Raw genomic sequence first — 17,899 nt, 5'->3', positions numbered from 1 at the left:
GGAGCGGTCATGGCGCATCTTTTTTTTTTTTTTTTTGAGATATATACAAGAGTTGTTACATTCTTGTAACAATCTCTTAGTGTCGAGTAATTCTTTTTCTCTGTGGTATTAGAGCCACCATTCTTATTTTGTCAGACTCCAGCAAGGGATGTGATTTTTTGTCACACCAGATTAAAGCTCAAGAGTTTTGCCCAATAGCGAATAGTTTTTGCCACTAGCTTGCTATTGTACGTCTCGTCTCATGTCTATGTGTAGTCAGGGATTTAACGTCGTAGTATGTAGTAATGTTACTTGGGTTACTCGTAGTATGTTAATGCTAATTAATTGATAAGAGCCTGAGTTAGGTTGTAGCTGGAGTTTTATCCTCGCACCGTAGGGGATACGTTATATAATAATAATAATAATAATAATAATAATTTTTATTTAGGTAAGGTACATACATAAAGAGATTTTACAAAGTTTGTTGGGTTAATAGATAGAGCTAGTACATACAATGCCTAAAGCCACTATTACGCAAAGCGTTTCGGGCAGGAAAAACATTAATGACTAAAGCTTAAAACTAATGGGTAAAAAGAATAAAATGTGTTGAGAACAAATAAAAATAGAGGTAAAAGAGGAGGGAACATGGTTGAAAAAGCAGCACAAATACAATTACAAATTAATACAGAAAATTACATTCAAACAGCGTTGTTTTGAAAAAAAAAAAATACATGGGTTGACAACAGAGGGGTAAGGTAGGTTACAGGGAATTTATTAGGTAGAGCTTCGTTTTTATCTTAAACTGGTTGAGAGAGGTACTGTCATCTGCTAGACCACAGTACATTTATTGTATTTTAGGGGGTTTAAGTTCCCTTGGGGCCAGGCCTTGCCTATAATTCATAGGTGGAAGTTTTCTTGCTAATTCTCATTAAATACACTATATCTGCCTTATCACCCCCCCCCCCCAGCTTGTAACATTGGAACTCAAAGGACCTAGGTCTCCTGGTCATGTAGATGGTCGCCGAGTTATACTTACAGTACTATTGTTCTGTGGACACACGCACGCGCACAGAACTTTCAACAACCTTAAATGCCTCCAAGTCAACCCTTGCATTATAGTTACTTTCTGGCTATATAATCCACAAGTCAATATAACACAGTAACATATCTAACTAGCTAGGGCTAGAAAATGCTACAGAAAATTATTGGAAAATGATTACATTGACTCAAAACCAACGATCAGGGTATTGAATTAAATCCACAAGGGCCGTGACGAGGGTTCGAACCTACGTCGACTAAGCTACGACATGGTGAAAAGAATTGCGACCAGAAGTTCTACTGAACTTCTTCTACTCTACTGAACTGAACTTCTCAGTAAGTTCTACTGAACAGTTGTACTTGGAGTTCAGTAGAACTCCAAGTAAGTTCAGTAGAACTTCTGGTTGCAATTCTTTTGACCATGTCGTAGCTCAGTCGATTAAGGCAGCGTCTGGGATTCTCTCGGACGTAGGTTCGATCCCTCGTCACGGCCCTTGTGGATTTGTTCATTTGATGCATCACGCTATTGTGATTTCTGTGTGTAATCAGGGTATTCCAAGCCATGCACCTTACCCCTGTATCACGACACGGTATTGGTCATACAACGTGGGAATCCACGAGATATATTAATGAAGGAAGGAAAGAACTATCAGGGGGAAAGCGCTATATAGCCAGCGCTATATAGCCAAGTGCTATATAGCCATTACGGCTATATAGCACTTGGAAAGGGTCAGAATAAGGATTTGGGATGGGTTGGGGGGAGGTTATCTTGAGATGATTTCGGGGTTTTTAGTGTCCCCGCGGCCCGGTCCTCGACCAGGCCTCCACCCCCAGGAAGCAGCCCGTGACAGCTGACTAACACCCAGGTACCTATTTTACTGCTAGGTAACAGGGGCATAGGGTGAAAGAAACTCTGCCCATTGTTTCTCGCTGGCGCCCGAGATCGAACCCGGGACCACAGGATCACAAGTCCAGTGTGCTGTCTGCTCGGCCGACCGGCTCCCAGGGGAAGGGGGGAAGGAATGGTGCCCAACCACTTAGACAGTCGGGGATTGAACGCCGACCTGCATGAAGCGAGACCGTCGCTCTACCATGCTGCCCAAGTGGTTGGGCAGGACATATTAACGAGGAAATCAATGATTTTCTTGTTGATATATTATGTTAGCATGATTTCTTTGTGTATTTAAAGGGAGTATATGGGTGACGAACTCCCACAATACCAGAGTGCATGGGGTTATATGTAAAAACTTGGACTAGCTTCAGTAGGGGTTCTCCAGACGTCTTGTGGATTCAGTGGAATCTCGGGATGTATAACGTTTACCATGGTACCGTACAGCGGTAAGGTGCGTGGCTGGGAGTTACCGGATCACTGGTTCCAGTTATTTCGTTACTCCAATTGATTTTCTCAATGATATATCACGTTAGTGTGATTTCTTTGTGAACAAAATACTCATACACCTGGCAGTGTACTCACTTTCTAGTATTGCAGATTCCAGTTGACAAATTGTCTATATTATCTAACGATAACTAAATACTTCTTACAGAACATACATGAAGCTCAATCTTTAAATTCACTAATCTCCATCCTACTACAACCCAGATACTATCACAATGTAGTGATATAAATCAAGATCTCCCACATTTTCCAAGCAAACGAACATGTCTCTAACACTCCACAGGAGAGTAAATCTCCTTCCCTTCCAGGATAAAAAATAGAGCGACGGTCTAGCTTCATGCAGGTCGGCGTTCAATCCCCGACCGTCCAAGTGGTTGGATACCATTCCTTTACCCCCGTCCCATCAAAAATTCTTATCCTGACCCCTCCCAAGTGTCGTAATGGCCTGGCGCTTTCCCTTGATAAGTCCGTCCCTCAGTGCTTTCTCCTGTGAAATATCTTACTTGGTTTCTGCACCCCTACTGCATACTGTATCACTGTTCACACATCCTTCCTTGCTGGCTTCACCTCTGCATCCCCCCCTCTCCAACCCTAATTTAAATTAACTTGATTCTGCTCTCCATTAGTATTGTATCTTGATTCTTTACCTATATGTTTATTGTTCTTCGCAATGTTCAATCTTCAACGGAACATACGTGGTTGTTATGCCAATATTAGTGAATTAATATTGGGAACCCCTTCCTATATCTGTACAATAATCCGCATCTGTATAAGCAGCAAATGATAATGACAGCTTTATGGCGGCCCGTCCCTATGTCTGGTGCCCCTGTGCCGGCATGCAGGCTGACGACCCTCTTCCCCCGACCCCCTTATTCACCACTCGTAATAACACCTGCTCAACACCATCACACCTGTTCACGGCCAAACACTTGCTTATCACATGTGTTGGCCCTTCCGTTCATATAACATAAATATTTTCTAGCATATACTCAGTTGTACATAATAATAATAATAATAATAATAATAATAATAATAATAATAATAATAATAATAATAATAATAGGATAAAAACCCACACCTGTGTATTTGTGAAATTGATGTAATTTCAAATAAACAAGTGTGTGTTTTGCTCCTATATTAAGCTAACTCCCGGGGACCTACTGTCAGGTGAACATATGCATTAGATGATAGGAAACGCGCCCAGTCATTTATATCCCATCAAGGTTATAAATTATTAAGTGCCAGATTTCGGTTTGGAGTTATATGCAGTACACATAGAAAATAATCATTGCATTATTAGGAAAACTAATTTTATGAAATTAATCGAAAACTCAACCTAATGTGTCCCTGTATGCTCTTAGTTATTATTATTTATTTATTTATTTTGTTATTAATAAATTATTGATGTTACCAAGAGAAGTACAGACAGATGTCAACAGCTAGAAAACGCCCGAAAATCCTCAGATTTCTTTTTCCACATCACTTTATTTAGGAAATAATTTGCAGGTAAGTAATTTTTTTCTAATGTTCCAACCTCTATATCTATACAGTTAAACTCGCTATCCATTTATAGCAAGTATTTACACATTTCTTGAACATGTATTATATAGCCTAACACGAAGATCCTCTATGCTGCTAATATTTGCTTTTTGATGGAGCTATGCTGTCTTGTTGTAGCTATGCTGTCTTGTTGTAGCTATACTGTCTTGTTGTAGCTATACTGTCTTGTAGCTATACTGTCTTGTTGTAGCTATACTGTCTTGTTGTAGCTATACTGTCTTGTTGTAGCTATACTGTCTTGTTGTAGCTATACTGTCTTGTTGTAGCTATACTGTCTTGTTGTAGCTATGCTGTCTTGTAGCTATACTGTCTTGTTGTAGCTATACTGTCTTGTTGTGACTATACTGTCTTGTTGTAGCTATACTGTCTTGTTGTAGCTATACTGTCTTGTTGTAGCTATACTGTCTTGTTGTAGCTATGCTGTCTTGTTGTAGCTATACTGTCTTGTTGTAGCTATACTGTCTTGTTGTAGCTATACTGTCTTGTTGTAGCTATACTGCCTTGTTGTAGCTATACTGTCTTGTTGTGACTATACTGTCTTGTTGTAGCTATACTGTCTTGTTGTGACTATACTGTCTTGTTGTAGCTATACTGTCTTGTTGTAGCTATGCTGTCTTGTTGTAGCTATACTGTCTTGTTGTGACTATACTGTCTTGTTGTAGCTATACTGTCTTGTTGTGACTATACTGTCTTGTTGTAGCTATACTGTCTTGTTGTAGCTATACTGTCTTGTTGTAGCTATACTGTCTTGTTGTAGCTATACTGTCTTGTTGTAGCTATACTGTCTTGTTGTAGCTATACTGTCTTGTTGTGACTATACTGTCTTGTTGTGACTATACTGTCTTGTTGTGACTATACTGTCTTGTTGTAGCTATACTGTCTTGTTGTGAATATACTGTCTTGTTGTAGCTATGCTGTCTTGTAGCTATACTGTCTTGTTGTAGCTATGCTGTCTTGTTGTAGCTATACTGTCTTGTTGTAGCTATACTGTCTTGTTGTAGCTATACTGTCTTGTTGTGACTATACTGTCTTGTTGTAGCTATACTGTCTTGTTGTGACTATACTGTCTTGTTGTAGCTATACTGTCTTGTTGTAGCTATACTGTCTTGTTGTTGCTATACTGTCTTGTTGTAGCTATACTGTCTTGTTGTGACTATACTGTCTTGTTGTAGCTATACTGTCTTGTTGTAGCTATGCTGTCTTGTTGTAGCTATACTGTCTTGTTGTGAATATACTGTCTTGTAGCTATGCTGTCTTGTTGTAGCTATACTGTCTTGTTGTGACTATACTGTCTTGTTGTAGCTATACTGTCTTGTTGTGACTATACTGTCTTGTTGTAGCTATACTGTCTTGTTGTAGCTATGCTGTCTTGTTGTAGCTATACTGTCTTGTTGTAGCTATACTGTCTTGTTGTGACTATACTGTCTTGTTGTAGCTATACTGTCTTGTTGTAGCTATACTGTCTTGTTGTAGCTATGCTGTCTTGTTGTAGCTATACTGTCTTGTTGTAGCTATACTGTCTTGTTGTAGCTATACTGTCTTGTTGTAGCTATACTGTCTTGTTGTAGCTATACTGTCTTGTTGTAGCTATACTGTCTTGTTGTGAATATACTGTCTTGTAGCTATACTGTCTTGTTGTAGCTATACTGTCTTGTTGTGACTATACTGTCTTGTTGTAGCTATACTGTCTTGTTGTAGCTATACTGTCTTGTTGTGACTATACTGTCTTGTTGTAGCTATACTGTCTTGTTGTAGCTATACTGTCTTGTTGTAGCTATACTGTCTTGTTGTAGCTATACTGTCTTGTTGTAGCTATACTGTCTTGTTGTAGCTATGCTGTCTTGTTGTAGCTATACTGTCTTGTTGTGAATATACTGTCTTGTAGCTATGCTGTCTTGTTGTAGCTATACTGTCTTGTTGTGACTATACTGTCTTGTTGTAGCTATGCTGTCTTGTTGTGAATATACTGTCTTGTAGCTATGCTGTCTTGTTGTAGCTATGCTGTCTTGTTGTAGCTATACTGTCTTGTTGTGAATATACTGTCTTGTAGCTATACTGTCTTGTTGTAGCTATACTGTCTTGTTGTGACTATACTGTCTTGTTGTAGCTATACTGTCTTGTTGTGACTATACTGTCTTGTTGTAGCTATACTGTCTTGTTGTAGCTATACTGTCTTGTTGTGACTATACTGTCTTGTTGTAGCTATACTGTCTTGTTGTGACTATACTGTCTTGTTGTGACTATACTGTCTTGTTGTGACTATACTGTCTTGTTGTGACTATACTGTCTTGTTGTAGCTATACTGTCTTGTAGCTATACTGTCTTGTTGTGACTATACTGTCTTGTTGTAGCTATACTGTCTTGTAGCTATACTGTCTTGTTGTAGCTATACTGTCTTGTTGTGACTATACTGTCTTGTTGTAGCTATACTGTCTTGTTGTAGCTATACTGTCTTGTTGTGACTATACTGTCTTGTTGTAGCTATACTGTCTTGTTGTAGCTATACTGTCTTGTTGTGAATATACTGTCTTGTAGCTATACTGTCTTGTTGTGACTATACTGTCTTGTTGTAGCTATACTGTCTTGTTGTAGCTATACTGTCTTGTTGTGACTATACTGTCTTGTTGTGACTATACTGTCTTGTTGTGACTATACTGTCTTGTTGTAGCTATACTGTCTTGTTGTAGCTATACTGTCTTGTTGTGAATATACTGTCTTGTAGCTATACTGTCTTGCTGTGACTATACTGTCTTGTTGTAGCTATGCTGTCTTGTAGCTATACTGTCTTGTTGTAGCTATACTGTCTTGTTGTAGCTATACTGTCTTGTGAATATACTGTCTTGTAGCTATACTGTCTTGCTGTGACTATACTGTCTTGTTGTAGCTATGCTGTCTTGTAGCTATACTGTCTTGTAGCTATACTGTCTTGTTGTAGCTATACTGTCTTGTAGCTGTACTGCCTTGTTGCATCTATACTTTCTTAATGTTGCAACTATACTGCCTTGTTGTAAATATACTGCCTTGTAGATGGGTGCATTTGTGCACCTTTCCCGGATGGTTTAAGAGTGGCTGCTGCTTCGCCAGCTGTTCTTGATTAATGCTGGAGTGCAGTGCATCTAAAGCACCAACTGTGAGTCATTTGGGTCATCTGTCCACGTCGCAGGTCACCATCGAGGGGCCGCCCTGTGTAGATGGAAATAGCCCACATAGGGAACTAAATCAGCCTCTCCCGCTATTTGCGGGGGGGGGGGGGGGAAGAGTCCCTGCACCGTCGTGGGTAAAACCACAACTACTCAATTTCCTTGCTTATATCAGTGGTATACCTTGTTAAAATAATGGAACACCACTGAGGACGAAGTATACCCGGTGCACGAGCGATACTATTCCAAGATCTTTGGATCCAACCTTTTTTCTGTGTTGTATAGAAACTTTATTCTTAATTACTTGTCCAAAGACTCGTGCAGTAGGCGACCAGTAACTGTGCCCTGATGGCCCCACAGCTCCTGCTGGGTATGACTGACACAGCTCTGCCACCTTACCACCCTGATAATCGTCTCTCCGTCACTACCATTTCTATGGCAATGGCGTCTGCTGTGTGACCCAGAATGCCAGCTCTCCATTGACTACACCGTGTACAATCGATGCTGCTTAACGACGGCACCGTATGCCTCTTTATTGCTTCTTGAGGAAAGCCGCGACATCGTATATATTCGTTCGCACGCTTCGTATTATGTATGTCACATGCTTAATTACACGAAATTAACAAATATGTGAATATTAAAAGGTGACATCTGGAACGCCCATAACTAAATAGGTCCACGAAACTAACAGGTATTAGACGTGTGACTAGAGCAACCCGCTCCTGTTCAACTGATGTTGCCAAGACCTATGATACATTTCAAATATATATATATTCTGAACTTAATAAGTTTTATCATGAATTTATATACGTATCCAACTAGGAATACGTAACACCTCACATCCATCCTGTGGATGGTAGTGGACCCCACATCCTTCCTGTGGATGGTAGTGGACCCCACACCATTCCTGTGGATGGTAGTGGACCCCACATCCTTCCTGTGGATGGTAGTGGACCCCACACCATTCCTGTGGATGGTAGTGGACCCCACACCTTTCCTGTGGATGGTAGTGGAACCCACACCTTTCCTGTGGATGGTAGTGGACCCCACACCTTTCCTGTGGATGGTAGTGGACCCCACATCCTTCCTGTGGATGGTAGTGGACCCCACACCATTCCTGTGGATGGTAGTGGACCCCACACCTTTCCTGTGGATGGTAGTGGACCCCACACCTTTCCTAAGGATGGTAGTGGACCCCACACCCTTCCTGTGGATGGTAGTGGACCCCACACCCTTCCTGTGGATGGTAGTGGACCCCACACCCTTCCTGTGGATGGTAGTGGACCCCACTCACTTCCTGTGGATGGTAGTGGACCCCACACCCTTCCTGTGGATGGTAGTGGACCCCACACCCTTCCTGTGGATGGTAGTGGACCCCACACGTCCTTCCTGTTGCCAAACGGCAGAAAGATACTGTCAATAATAGGTTCAAGTACTGAACCCGAATGACCTTGAAGCTATAATAGGAGTAGACTTGTACCTACAGTAGCAGCAGTAGACTGGTACCTACAGTAGCAGCAGTAGACTGGTACCTACAGTAGCAGCAGTAGACTGGTACCTACAGTAGCAGCAGTAGACTGGTACCTACAGTAGCAGCAGTAGACTGGTACCTACAGTAGCAGCAGTAGACTGGTACCTACAGTAGCAGCAGTAGACTGGTACCTACAGTAGCAGCAGTAGACTGGTACTTACAGTAGCAGCAGTAAACTGGTACTTACAGTAGCAGCAGTAGACTGGTACTTACAGTAGCAGCAGTAGACTGGTACTTACAGTAGCAGCAGTAGACTGGTACTTACAGTAGCAGCAGTAGACTGGTACTTACAGTAGCAGCAGTAGACTGGTACTTACAGTAGCAGCAGTAGACTGGTACTTACAGTAGCAGCAGTAGACTGGTACCTACAGTAGCAGCAGTAGACTGGTACCTACAGTAGCAGCAGTAGACTGGTACCTACAGTAGCAGCAGTAGACTGGTACCTACAGTAGCAGCAGTAGACTGGTACCTACAGTAGCAGCAGTAGACTGGTACCTACAGTAGCAGCAGTAGACTGGTACCTACAGTAGCAGCAGTAGACTGGTACCTACAGTAGCAGCAGTAGACTGGTACCTACAGTAGCAGCAGTAGACTGGTACCTACAGTAGCAGCAGTAGACTGGTACCTACAGTAGCAGCAGTAGACTGGTACCTACAGTAGCAGCAGTAGACTGGTACCTACAGTAGCAGCAGTAGACTGGTACCTACAGTAGCAGCAGTAGACTGGTACCTACAGTAGCAGCAGTAGACTGGTACCTACAGTAGCAGCAGTAGACTGGTACCTACAGTAGCAGCAGTAGACTGGTACCTACAGTAGCAGCAGTAGACTGGTACCTACAGTAGCAGCAGTAGACTGGTACCTACAGTAGCAACAGTAGACTGGTACCTACAGTAGCAGCAGTAGACTGGTACCTACAGTAGCAGCAGTAGACTGGTACCTACAGTAGCAGCAGTAGACTGGTACCTACAGTAGCAGCAGTAGACTGGTACCTACAGTAGCAGCAGTAGACTGGTACCTACAGTAGCAGCAGTAGACTGGTACCTACAGTAGCAGCAGTAGACTGGTACCTACAGTAGCAGCAGTAGACTGGTACCTACAGTAGCAGCAGTAGACTGGTACCTACAGTAGCAGCAGTAGACTGGTACCTCACTACCAGTCACCGTGACTGTAAGAAAACCATTCACTTGAATCTTGCGAATATTGTCGCGTCATCGTTACTGACTCGTGTTTGGAACCACCTCCATCCTGCCTCCACCTGGACACCTCCATCCTGCCCCCACCTGGCCATCCATCCTGCCTCCACCTGGCCACCTCCATCCTGCCCCCACCTGGCCATCCATCCTGCCTCCACCTGGCCACCTCCATCCTGCCTCCACCTGACCACCTCCATCCTGACCCCTCCTGGCCACCTCCATCCTGCCCCCACCTGGCCACCTCCATCCTGCCCCCACCTGGCCACCTCCATCCTGCCCCCACCTGGCCACCTCCATCCTGCCCCCACCTGGCCACCTCCATCCTGCCCCCACCTGGCCACCTCCATCCTGCCCCCACCTGGCCACCTCCATCCTGCCCCCACCTGGCCACATCCCTCCCGCCCCCACCTATGAGAGTGCAAGCCCTCAGTGAATGTTGCATGTCAACACTATCTCAGGAGCTGCCTTACAATCATAGATGATATAGACATCAACAAATATATTACGAGTGTTGCACAGAAATGATTTTCGGGAACAGCGGTAATTTTTATTGTAAATAAAAGTATTAAATTATATTACAATAGGCTATTTACTGATTATCAAAGTGCAGAGAAACAGATTGGAAACACCTGGTAATGGAGGGTAATACTGTATTAAAATAATAATATTAGCAATAATTATAACGATTATTTATATAGATATATATTGCAGATCCTTCCTATGGCACCTATGGCCTCCGTGTTGCGTGACATCTTTAAAAGCACAGTCCAACTGGACATGGCTCGCCGCCTCCATCATAAGTGATATGGAGCCTATTTCCGCTTCCTGTGTGTACTGCATGAAAAGCTTCTACGCTGTAGAAAAAAGTCTCGCCCTAGGCCAGGGAGACTTTGTGAAGTTTCGTGCTTAGGGAGCCGGTCGGCCGAGCGGACAGCACGCGGGACTTGTGATCCTGTGGTCCCGGGTTCGATCCCGGGCGCCGGCGAGAAACAATGGGCAGAGTTTCTTTCACCCTATGCCCCTGTTACCTAGCAGTAAAATAGGTACCTGGGTGTTAGTCAGCTGTCACGGGCTGCTTCCTGGGGGTGGAGGCCTGGTCGAGGACCGGGCCGCGGGGACACTAAAAGCCCCGAAATCATCTCAAGATAACCTCAAGATAGGCTAGGGAGACTTTGGGAAGTCTCGCCCTAGGCTAGGGAGACGTTGGGAAGTCTCGCCCTAGGCTAGGGAGACTTTGGGAAGTCTCGCCCTAGGCTAGGGAGACTTTGGGAAGTCTCGCCCTAGGCTAGGGAGACTTTGGGAAGTCTCGCCCTAGGCTAGGGAGACTTTGGGAAGTCTCGCCCTAGGCCAGGGAGACTTTGGGAAGTCTCGCCCTAGGCTAGGAAGACTTTGGGAAGTCTCGCCCTAGGCTAGGAAGACTTTGGGAAGTCTCGCCCTAGGCCAGGGAGACTTTGGGAAGTCTCGCCCTAGGCTAGGAAGACTTTGGGAAGTCTCGCCCTAGGCTAGGAAGACTTTGGGAAGTCTCGCCCTAGGCCAGGGAGACTTTGGGAAGTCTCGCCCTAGGCCAGGGAGACTTTGGGAAGTCTCGCCCTAGGCTAGGGAGACTTTGGGAAGTCTCGCCCTAGGCCAGGGAGACTTTGGGAAGTCTCGCTCTTGGCCAGGATGCTATCGGAATACCCAATATCCCAGACAATATATCTCCACCTCAACAGCATGGCGAAAGATGTTGAAGATCTTGCTGGCAGATCTTCAACATCTTCAACTTGCTGGCTCGCATCCCTGAAGCCCTCGTGCAGAACGCACCACCGTCATTATCCCTCATATTATTATTGGATGAGCCATAGATACGTGGCTCACTCTGCACATGCAGTAACTAGTGTGAAATTCACTTTGTCTCGGGTCTGCTAAATTACTGCCCTAGTTCAGGCTGTCCAAAGGGACTCCAAGATGGTAATCAACTCCGTCTTTAAGTGCATATGCTTTGGGAAGCTTTGGCTAACTCATCAGTTGTACTATGCATTCGGAGATTAATTTGGGATGGAATTCGTAGGAGACAGAGTCTGACTCCGTCATTGATTATTGTATTACTAAACTGGGTAGCCGGCTGCACCCACGTCTCTCTTCCCCTATCTCAGTCTGTCCCCACTCCTTCCCTTTCTCATGTCTCTTCTCTATATCCCCCTTTCTTCCTCTCTCTCTACCTTCCTCCGCCCCCTCTTTCACCACTTGATAACCTTTCTCCCCGTCTCTCCTTCCTTCTCTTCAAACATTCCTCCCCTCTCAACCCTCTCTCCTCCCTCCCTCTTCTGTTTCCTCAGGAAAAATACTATAAATAACTGAAACTTTGAAATAAGTCTACGGACAGCACGATAACATTCACTCTTGACCTCATGAACATCACATTGGGGAGGGGTTGGGTTAGATGCCGATATTTCTTAAAGTGTGGCACTGGAGCCGACCCCGATTGGCTCCAGTGGAAATGGCTTAGTTGAAATCTTATTAAGTTTATAACTCTGCACTGTGTTAGACAATGTTCCAGTAGCCTGTCGGGCATTTCTCCACATCACTGACATTTCCTCTCATCTTCAGGAACCTGTAAATCCAATGCAGTACCAATGCGTCAAGGATGACAAAGTCATTTACAATTACATGTCAACTTTGGATACTCGTTTGAATGCGAGGAGTAAAGCAAGCAATCCTGTCTCAAGCCCAGTCATGTTATCAGCTCCCCACCTCACCAGGAGCCACTGGCCGGATGTCATAACGCCCACGATAGTTCGGTTATATATTACAACTTCGGTATTTTCTCATAAATATATCTCGTTTCAGTGTGCTTATAGTTCACCTTAAGGTTCCCCATATGCCAGTGTAGTCTTATCAAGGTCCATCTAGGACAACAATATATTATACTGCATATACAATCTTTCTTCATGACGCAACACATGAAAGTTGCCTATAACGTCTGGGTGCCAATATATTTTCTACTAGACGAACAAAAGCATAGCCAGAAGCACTATATATGCGTGTTAGTGGCTTTGCAAGAATGTAAGAACACCAGTTTTATGTACTCTCACAAACCCAATGTACCTTCTTATCTATAAATATATAATTAAATACATTAATAAGAGTTGTAAGGAAATGAACCCAAACGTGTACGTCCTGTTTCAAGAATCGAACCTGGGACCTTTCAGTCGCGAACCGACAGCTGTAACCGCGCAGTATTTCCAACTTCCACATAAAACCGGTTTAAAGAGTGTCCTTGAGAGAGTGGGCCAGCCAGTAAACAAGATATACGACGTACTGTAGTAGGAACGAGTTAGTCGCCAAAACTGAATAATTTATGTTCATTTGTCTATCAACACAGGTAAATATGTCGTAGAGATGTATATTTAGTGTTTAACAAAAGTGGAATTTGTTTATCATAAATACCATTTTTTTTTAATTAACAACTTAGGTATACACAACAATTAATGTGCTGCTGTTGTCTTATGATATAAAGGATTACAGAGTGTAGATAAAAAAACTATAAGTATAGGTGATATCCCCATCTTACAGGATGGTTAGTTATACATGGGATCTATTAGCCTGCACTAGCACTCTCTGGCTACAGCACAAGAATATCTTCCAATATTTGTGAGTGTATGAAGTAGTTACAGAGCTCAAAGTACCTCATACCATATGGTCTAAAATGATTGATAACAGGACAATAAAAGATATAGAGTATATGTCCCAGCTCTCGTTCACATAGTTTACAATTGTAATGTTCACCATTGTGAAGTTCATTACCTGCAGCCACCTGCCAATTACGTAGGAAATTAGGAAAGAAGTGTATTTACGGATTGAAACTATATAAGTTTTCTGTCTCCCTCTGCACATGAAGAGGGTTTGTGAGGTAATGAACCTCACAAACCATATAGCCTTAAAACTTAGTGAAACTTTTTTTTGCCTAATTGAATAATTAGTTTGTAAATCGCAAAAAAATAAATTAATTTTCTGATACCAGCAACCATATTATTGTCCTAAGGAAAGGCCCAAAAAGTTATTTATTAACTGATTGCAGTAATTATAGAATATAGAACAAATAGTATTTCCACTTCCGGGAGTCCCCAGTCCCAAGGTCACTATATATTGACGCACTCTGCTTGCTCCTTCCTACGTCGCTCTTACTGGGGCTACATTGGACTCGTCACACCAATATTATTCTTCATTGTAACTGAAATATCTCTATATTTAACGAAGATATATAATAAAATAAAATTAATTTTGTGATACCAGCAAACATATGTATAAGTGCGGTGTTGGTGGCTGACTGCACGCACACGGCCCAGTCGTACATGACCGCCCACACGCACACGACTGCACGCAATCTTCCGTGTCTGCCTCGTGGAAATAAAGTCACATTGTAATATGGGAGGGTTGTGGTAGTAGTTTAGGCGGAGTAACCGGCATAAGTTAATGTTGAGGTGTGAGGTTTCCCACCTGATGAATGGCCGGTGGGTGCCATTGTACACTTGTCGTACCGCAGCCAGTGATGTATACATCGTCTTGTCCCTAAGTGACAGATGCACTCTCCTCAAGATCACACACATTCATCAAAGACCCGCATCAGTGATTACTTTTATATGTTGATGTAAGTGTTGCGTATATTTCTAGTGTGTTGAGGCCGCTGGACACCCCTGCGTCCTCATGAACAAGTTTCCTATTAACCCTTATTTATTAAATTTTTCTCAGTGTTTACCAAATACAACTAAAAATATATGCATTAGAATGAAACTTAAAATGTATTTAAAAAGCCTTTAATAATGTTTGTAATGCTCTAGTAATACGTTTTTCCTAATAAAAATCGTGCACATATAACAGCATGGCAGCGGCGCTGGCAAATGCGCAACGGCCATTTAAAGTTAAAATCCCCGGGTTTGCGTTTAATTCACAGACAATATTATTTGATCTCGTACTTGACTCTAATATACCGCCTCATTAATGCTCCATTAATTTTTAAGAGATCAAATAAGCAGAGAGAACGCCGAGAGACATGTTATGTAATTCATAGTAAGTAGGATAATAATTCTCGTGATCGCACCGTATTTGGAATTTTCTCCGTTCTGTCGCTGGTATGGTATTCGCTCCATTATTACTGTGTTTTGGAGGGTTATCAAGAGCCTGTATGGTTGGCACTGACCCTACGGCTGCATAAAGGCCCCATGCTTGTCCCTATCTGTAGTTAGAGGTAAATTAAACCGTAGATATTTCAGGAGACGGGTGGAAATGTGCGGGTACCGCTGTCTACGCATTCCTTGGCTGACATTCGGCCTTCCTGGGCTTGGCACCGCGTTGTTGCAAGTGCCACCTCGTTGTTGCCAGTGCCACGGCCACCTCTCGGCGCCTTGTGACGCTATGGCACATTAGTGAGGGGCATGAGAGGGAGGGGGAGGCGAGGCAGCGTCCACGTGGTGCAAGGGGCCGCAGGACGCCAATTATGGATTATGTAGGTCAGCGTGGGACAGCAGCCACTTTGGGGGGCAACGTGGTGTAATATAGGCATTATGTCACGTGTCAGTGGGTGTCAGTGGGTGCCGTGCACGGTGAGTGGGTAGGGCAGGTGGGTGCCGTCTGCTACGTGGGTGTCAATGGGTGCTGTCTACGGTAAGTGGGTGCCGTGCCCGGGTAGTGGGTGGGGCTGGTGGGTGCTGTGTGTACTTGATAGATGGGGTGATGTTTGTGTGTGTGTGTTTATGAAGGCTAGTTGCTCTATGTGGGTGCTGTCTAGTAGATGGTTACTGTGTATGGTGGGTGGGTGGGCGGGTGCTGTTTGTAGTACGGTAGATGGGTGGGGGGTGGTTGTGTGGATGAGTGGGTGGAAGTGGTTGTGTGGGTGAGTGTATGGAGAGTGGGTGGGAGTAGTGGGTGCTGTCTATAGTAAGAGTTGGCAGGTGGGGATGCCATCCAAAGCAGTAGTATTTAACAACTGTAACTAGACTTAAAAATACATCAGTAACCTCATGGACAGTAGATATAAATGCTAAACATTGATCTATTTTGGTTACTTAAGCTTAGCTCTGGTGGCTGTTGTTATAAAAGGCAGCAATGACCAAGATGGGCTTCACTTTGGACAGTACTTGAACTCTTCAGGTCCATGGTAGATGGGTGTATGTGGGAGCCGGTGGAGGCTGTTATTGGAAGGTCAGATTGTACATGAGAACAAGGTAACTGCAGAAGGCCTATTGGCCCATACGAGGCAGCTCCTATTTATAACCACACAAGCAAGCCGACAAAACTCGTCTTCTCATACTTTTCAAAACGCTTGTGCTCTCTAGAGTGGAGTACTGCTTCACAATGACAGCCCCTTTCAAAGCTGGAGAAATTGCTGACCTGGAGAGCGTGTAGAGCCTTTACTGCTAGAATCCACTTAGTAAAACATCTAAACTATTGGGACCGACTAAAGAGCCTAAAACTGTACTCCCTTGAGCGCAGGCGGGAGAGGTACATAATAATTTACACGTGGAAAATATTAGAGGGGCTGGTCCCAAACCTGCACACAGAAATAACATCACATGAGACCAGAAGACATGGCAGGATGTGCAGAATACCCCTGTTGAAAAGCAGAGGCGCAACAGGTACTCTGAGAGAGAACTCTATCAACATCAGAGGCCCGAGACTGTTCAACAGGCTTCCGCTACACATAAGGGGCATAACTGGCAGACCCCTCACAGTGTTCAAGAGAGAACTGGATAAGCACCTCCAAAGGATACCTGATCAACCAGGCTGTGACTCATACGTCAGGCTGCGAGCAGCCGCGTCCAACAGCCTGGTTGATCAGTCCGGCAACCAGGAGGCCTGGTCGACGACCGGGCCGCGGGGACGCTTAGCCCCGGAAGCACCTCAAGGTAACCTCAAGGTAAGGTAACCTCAAGGTAAGGTAACCCCATTGTCAAAATTGTATAGTGTATATCATTAGGTTGTTAGCGGGTGAAAGCCAGCGAGTGCTGTGCACAGTGAGTATGCCTTAGTGCTGTTTATGGTAGTTGTCAGTGGAAGGCAGTGGGTGAGGATAACACTAGGTGGGTGGCAGTGGGTGAGGATAACACTAGGTGGGTGGCAGTGGGTGAGGATAACACTAGGTGGGTGGCAGTAGGTAAGGATAACACTAGGTGGGTGGCAGTGGGTGAGGATAACACCAGGTGGGTGGCAGTGGGTGAGGATAACACTAGGTGGGTGGCAGTAGGTGAGGATAACACTAGGTGGGTGGCAGTGGGTGAGGATAACACTAGGTGGGTGGCAGTGGGTGAGGATAACACTAGGTGGGTGGCAGTGGGTGAGGATAACACTAGGTGGGTGGCAGTAGGTAAGGATAACACTAGGTGGGTGGCAGTGGGTGAGGATAACACCAGGTGGGTGGCAGTGGGTGAGGATAACACTAGGTGGGTGGCAGTAGGTAAGGATAACACTAGGTGGGTGGCAGTGGGTGAGGATAACACTAGGTGGGTGGCAGTGGGTGAGGATAACACTAGGTGGGTGGCAGTGGGTGAGAACTGGTGGCTGCTGTCTACTGTAGGTAGGTGGGGGCAGGTTTATGTTAGTGTGGCATGTTATACAGGATTCTCTAAGGACAGTTTTGTGGTGTTTGTGTCACGTAATTGTACTGTGTATTAGAGAATACAAAGTACAGTACAGTACTGTATAGTATTATTGGTTTTGTATCCCAGCAATATTAAGTTGATGTGATATGCAGTCTTATTCCTTCTAGTATGGCAAACCTGTTGACTGGCAGTGTTGCACAAGATGCTACTGAATCTTTAGATCATAGGCTGATGTTTTTCATAGATTTGACAATTCTCTTGACTTTTATAACCTAATCAAAAGGTAAACTGTGTTATTATGCATTAATTATAATAATCTTGACACATGGCATGATTGTGCCAAAAATATTCAACAAAATATTAAGTTGAGGGACTATTTTTTTCATAATCACCCATATTTATTTCTGCTTTCTTTTGAATTCTACAAGAAAAGAAATATAAAAATGAGCTAAATCTATCCAAAGTTGAGGAATATATATTATCAG

The 17,899-nt window shown here is 43.8% G+C and overlaps 1 protein-coding gene across 13 annotated transcripts in view; it reads left to right on the top strand.

Moving 5' to 3' along the window:
- Positions 1-13,020: 13,020 nt before the first annotated feature.
- The window catches only part of LOC123759595 (uncharacterized protein DDB_G0283357), a 56,927-nt gene continuing 52,048 nt past the window's right edge, over positions 13,021-17,899 (top strand). For 2 of the 13 annotated variants that reach the window (XM_069328965.1, XM_069328961.1), the window contains exon 1: positions 14,915-14,948. Coding sequence is in view for 3 of the 13 variants with exons in the window: in XM_045744747.2 (XP_045600703.1) it covers positions 15,381-15,419 (39 nt within the window). In the remaining 10 variants the exon portion in view is untranslated. Of the gene's footprint in view, positions 13,202-14,865; positions 14,887-14,914; positions 15,065-15,298; positions 15,323-15,342; positions 15,481-17,899 lie in introns of those variants that run through there. The other 11 variants (XM_045744712.2, XM_045744721.2, XM_045744754.2 and 8 more) reach the window with 10 other exon arrangements.

Source organism: Procambarus clarkii, chromosome 22, assembly GCF_040958095.1.
Source record: "Procambarus clarkii isolate CNS0578487 chromosome 22, FALCON_Pclarkii_2.0, whole genome shotgun sequence".
In the NCBI taxonomy this organism is placed as follows: Eukaryota; Metazoa; Arthropoda; class Malacostraca; order Decapoda; family Cambaridae; genus Procambarus; species Procambarus clarkii.
This window is presented reverse-complemented; position numbering and strand designations above follow the sequence as displayed.